Below are 5875 nucleotides of genomic sequence, written 5' to 3'. Positions count from 1 at the left end.
AATAAAAGAAATTGGTGAAAGTAAGCTTACGGTTTCCTTACCAGAATAAAGTTGACAATAATATCTTCATAGAATATCTTGTGTAGTATTTGTGCGCCCTATTTACACACACATACACAAAGATAACATAGACATGTATACATAGATATCTACATAATATAAAAGAAAATAAAAGAAATACAAAGATAACATAGACATGCATACATAGATATCTACATAATATTTTTTATAAAGAAAAATAAAAAATAAAAAAAAAAATTGGTGGAATTTAGCTTACGATTTCATTACCAGAACAAAGCTTTCCTCAGATCCAGGACTTTCTCAAGCAGTATCGTCTTCTTTCAAAAGTAAGAGTAGAAAAAAATAATGATTATGTAAGTGAGAAATTCAAACGGAAAATGAGACAAAGATATTCTTATGCATGTATGTGTAACACAATTTATTAAAATTAAATAGAAAGAAGGAAATTCAAGAGTTGTAACTCTTGAAATAAATATAAGATATTTTTTTATTTGAAATAAATAAAAAGTAGGAGTAGAAAAAAATAATGATTATGTAAGTGAGAAATTCAAATGGAAAATGGAAGCAAAGATATTCTTATGCATGTATGTGTAACACAATTTATTAAAATTAAATAGAAAGCTGGAAAGTCAAGAGTTGTAACTCTTGAAATAAATACAAGATATTTTTTATTTGAAAGAAATAAAAATGTATAAATGCTATATATATAGAGGAGAAAAATATTCGTGTTTAAGTGTGAGGCAATTTATAAAAATTAAATAGAGAGATGGAAAGTCAAGTAACTCTTGAAATAAATACAAGATTTTTTTGATATAAAAAAAATGTAAAAATGTTAAGAAATTCACAATATGACTACACTTTTAGAATAAAATTAAGATAAGATATATATTAAGAAGAAATTTAATAAAGGTAATTTAACTTTAAAATGTATTAATTCTTGATTTTAATAAATATAAAATAGACTTGTGATTTATGAAAAAAATTAATAATGGTAATTTAGTTTTTAAAGGTATTACTTTTTTGTTTTAATTCATATAAAATATTTTATAATTAATGAAATATAAAATATTTTATAATTGATGAAAATGTATCTAAATAATTGTAGAAAAAAATGCTTACACTTTTATATAAGTAGTATTAATGCCGGATGGGGCAACTCAAATGACATAACTGTTGAATGATTAAAAAATTTAATGTAAAGTATTTAATAAAAAATATTTTCTATTTTTTTAAAATTTAAAAATGTTGAGAAATTTTTTATACTTTTAGAATAGTATAGATATAGATATAGATATATACACACACATAGGTAATCTGATGGAAAAAGTGGTAGCACTTGGACAAAATTTGAGAGGAAAAAGAAGAATGGAAATGTGATCCTGATGATGTCTTTTACCGGTCCTACTAATGTGACTTTGTGGCCAAAAAGTTTTTGGCCTTTATTTCCTTCACGTGGGCTGAATTAGTGTGTTTGTTAGTTATGTCAAATGCAGATTTGAATTTAAAGAAAAGTGAACATAAGGTAAGGTAGTAATGTGGTAGGACCCACTGGTTTATATTTAGAGTAACGTTTTTGATTTTGTGCTATACGCACGTGGGTTTGCTAGCTGATTTCATGAGGTCAGTGGGCTGCCTTGCCTATATATTATGTTTTGGGACTTTGGCGAGACACAGAGAGTGAGTCGAGAAAAATAGAGTAAGCAGAGAGAGCCGAGAGTTTGTAGAGGAGGCTGGAGCTTGGAGATTTGGTGATCTGATGAGGAAATTTTTTTTTTTTTTTTTTTCAGTGTAGATTTCTCTATACCTTGAATGGCTTGGAGTGGTTTTGTTTCAAACGGTTTTTATTAAATATTTTAATTAAATATATATGTATTTTGTTTATATACTCACATGATTATATATATTTTGTGAAGCTATTTTATTAAATCTCCATGAAATTTTTGTTATGGTTTTTTTACTGAGACTTTTTGTCTCACTACCCTCCAGTTTTAGGTACCGAAAATGAACGGGGATTGCTAAATACGGGCTTAGGGTGAAGAGTCGGTATTATAGGATTTATTTTATTTATTTGAAGAATTTTTATATATATTTGGGGAAATTAATTTTGTATAAAAGAGAGTATTTTTTTATGATAATAGGTGTATTTTGATGTATTTGGATTTGTATAAATTGAGAATTTTATTAGAATTTTTGGAACGTGACAAAATAGTATCAAAGCATTTTGTTAGAATTTTTGGGGTGTGATAATTTCAATTTAATATTTAATCAAATCTGAGAGGGTGTAAGTAAAATTAATTCTATTTATTTTGGACTACGAAGAATTAAGAACTGGTTCAAATATTTAAACAAATTTATTTGACTAAGAAAAGTCAAAGCCGAGTAAAGACTTGTTCCATATTATCTCACCAACCGAGTTTGCCCAAGTCATATCAAAATTTCTTCACGTTCTTATTGTAATCTCTCTACAGTTTGTTTGTGAAAAAACTTTTAGAACTTTCTAGGGACATTTTAAAGGTTTTGATCAAAGATCAGGCAACAAGGACTCATTGGCTCATTGCTATGATTCCCTCGTTTTTTTTTTTTTCCTCTCTTTCTTTTCAATTATATATTTTGGACTAGGAATAATTAAAAACCGTTTCAAATACTCGAACAAATTTGTTTGACTAATAAAAGTCATAGCCGAGTAAAGACTTGTACCATATTATCTCTAACAACCTATATATGTTTGCACAAGGCATATCAAAATTTAGTCGCATTCTTATTGTAATCTCTCTACAGTTTGTTTGTTTGTGAAGAAACTTTTAGAATACAAACTTTCTAGGAACATTTTAAAGGTGTTTGGCCAAAGATCAGGCAACAAGGACTCATTGGCTCATTGATCTGCTTCTCACCATATTCACCTGCTTGTTAGCTGGTATGTGATTTACTGCTTATTTAAGCTTAATGTGTTGGAGTTATTCTTTGTTAAGTCAGGTGTATAACAACGCTTCCTCTTTCTATTTTATTTAGTTTTTTAATTTTGTTGAGTGGAAAAGAAAAGGCCTATTTAATGATGAACAACATAAATAATTGATGGGTTCTTCAGAGAATGCCTTGAATTAATTTTCTTGTATTGTTTATATGCTCTCAAGCCAGTTTTCCAGTTGAGAAAGACACAAAAGAAACTATATATATATATATATATATCTTTCTATCTACACACTCATTAAAATATATGGGCTTGACTATAATAGAGAGATTTCAGTCTAGTAGAACTTAGTATATAATGTATAAGTGTGAAGAATTAAAATGATAACACGTTAACGTTCAATATAAAGAATAATAAATTTGATGACAATTTTCATCTTTACAAGATGCAACGGGGGAATTTTTTATTGATAGCTTTACATCATGATGAAAAAGACACAAATATTTGCATGGAATTGAGGCAAAGATGATAATAATTATTAGATAAATGAAAGGTGGACATCAATCTAAAAGTCTTATGATGCATTTGGATTAAGTAGGATTGAAAAGGAACATGGATGATAACATTAGTTTTAATCTTATTAATAAATGTTTTCATTTTATGGCAGCCTGTAAAGTTACTCAAGCCATAAACCCAAATACTTGCAGAAAAACTTTTATCATTTGTTTGAAACAATCTGTATCTCTACAGCATTGCCTATCAAATCCAAGCAAATATTATGTTCATTAGAAATATAATCAATCAAACTGAAGAGTTTCATTGATTTTGCCTTGTGTTTTTTTTCCAGAGATATCCACAAACGACTCCATGTCTTCACCAGAGAAAACATTCATTGTTGCAATAGTAATTGGTAAGTTTTGCGCAAAAAGGAGAAAATCAGGAAAAGGGAAATATGAAAAGATATTCAAGAATTTTCATTGACATCAAATTGAGCCTAAGATCTCACCATTTTAAGTTGTTTCCACTTCCAGGCATAGCAGGGCTTTTGATAGTACTGGCAGTAAAATGCATTTTCATTTTATATTTTTGGATGAAGAGAAAACCAATTATAAGGGAAATGCAACCAATCATAGGTGAAGTGCAACGAGCATTCAATCGGCCATCACTGAATGGAGTTCCAATTTGGGAGGTTGATGCACCTTCAATGGCGAAGTTCTTCCAAGACCTGGCAAATGAGAAAGCGATTAGATTTCATGAACAGGAACTACGTAGCTTCACAAGTAATTACTCAACAAGGTTGGGTTCTGGAGGTTTTGGGGAAGTTTACAAAGGACAGTTTCCAAATGGAGTGCAAATCGCAGTAAAGGTCCTCAAAAGGAGCTCAGAAAGAAGAGCTGAAGAGCAATTCATGTCAGAAGTTGGCACAATAGGAAGAACCAACCATATAAATCTAGTCAGACTATATGGATTTTGCTATAATCCCTCTATAAGTGCGTTAGTGTTTGAGTACATGGAAAATGGATCTCTTGACAAGTACCTGTTCAGTGATACACAAACGATTGAGTGGGAGAAGCTATATGAGATTGCAGTTGGTACGGCCAAAGGTATTGCTTATCTGCATGAAGAATGCATGCAAAGAATCATTCACTATGACATCAAGCCTGGCAATGTTTTGCTTGACGCAAAATTCTTTCCTAAGGTTGCAGATTTTGGGCTAGCAAGGCTTTGGAATAGGGATGGCACCCACGCAAGTGTGACCGGATATAGGGGGACTCCTGGTTACTCTGCACCAGAGCTTATGCTGAAGAATTTTCCAATAACTCATAAATGTGATGTTTACAGCTATGGTATGTTGTTGTTTGAGATAGTTGGAAGGAGGAAGAATGCCATAAGTGGTCCTACAGAGAGCCTAGATTGGTTCCCGAAACGTGTTTGGGATGAGTATGAGAAGGGTGAGTTGGCAACGATGACCATATCGTGTGGGATTGAAGAGAAGGATAGAGAGAAGGCAGAGAGAATGTCCATGATAGCTTTGTGGTGTGTTCAAGACTCGCCAGAGGCTAGGCCACCGATGAGTGTTGTGGTGAGGATGTTGGAGGCAGGAGTGGACATTGCTCCGCCTCCTAGACCATTCCACTATCTGTATTCAGTAGGCATGAATGTGCTGAAACCACTTGGTAGTACTGATAACAGTCCAAATGATTCAAGAAGGGAGGGATCTGATTCGTACTGGTACAAGGACTCCACGCCACTAATGACCAAGTATGAGATACAAATTGCCAGCTCTTCCTCATAAAAGTGAACAATAATCTTACTCCGACAGTACAAGATTCAATTTGTATCTTAGATTACATTTTATTTTAATCTATTTCGTTAAAAAATTTGAAGATGTCATATTGTTATCAAAACCTTTTAGTTGTAAAATATTAGCTATTTGATTTGATCCTAGTGCATTCACCTTACCAACTTTTTAATTTGATATTCCAACACCAGAAGCTAGATCACTTGATATATAGGCTAAAAGAATATTCTTATCTTCAGGAAGCTCGATTCCAACAAGGATTTATATCGGAGGGGGACCGTACAGGTTTGAAATACTTTTCTGGGTTGAAGCAGTGGATCCATTCAGGATAACCGAATTGTTAAAAGCAATTTTCCATTAAAAAAAATAAAAAATTGCAGTGGAACTGATTTCAAAATTATAATCACCACAATAACTTCAATTAATACAAAAAAACCCATAAGGCTGTTGTTATTCATACTAAAATGGCAAGGACATTAACACACACACACACACACACACACACAAAGGACATTACTTGGTTATTCATATATGAGAACCATCACAAAGAAGTATCATCAGCAAATCAAACACCCCAAAACTGCCTCAAACCCTTCAAATCAAAATACCCTCTGGTCTCTTGACTGTTCACCAGTAAGAAAACA

General features: G+C 31.6%; 1 protein-coding gene across 1 annotated transcript; it reads left to right on the top strand.

The window, feature by feature from the left end:
* Positions 1-2047: 2047 nt before the first annotated feature.
* Positions 2048-5342, top strand: LOC132311227 (PR5-like receptor kinase). Its single transcript, XM_059809054.1, has 3 exons — positions 2048-2935; positions 3777-3839; positions 3961-5342. The coding sequence occupies exons 2-3, from the start codon at positions 3797-3799 to the stop codon at positions 5223-5225; spliced, it is 1308 nt and encodes a 435-aa protein (XP_059665037.1). The 5' UTR covers positions 2048-2935; positions 3777-3796; the 3' UTR covers positions 5226-5342.
* The last annotated feature ends 533 nt before the right edge of the window (positions 5343-5875 follow it).

The sequence above is a fragment of the Cornus florida genome, unplaced genomic scaffold, assembly GCF_030987335.1.
Source record: "Cornus florida cultivar Cherokee Brave unplaced genomic scaffold, ASM3098733v1 CherokeeBrave_3.0.0_Hap2_Chr06, whole genome shotgun sequence".
Lineage (NCBI taxonomy): Eukaryota > Viridiplantae > Streptophyta > Magnoliopsida > Cornales > Cornaceae > Cornus > Cornus florida.
Note: the sequence above shows the minus strand (reverse complement) of the source record. Positions and strands in the feature narration are given on the sequence as shown.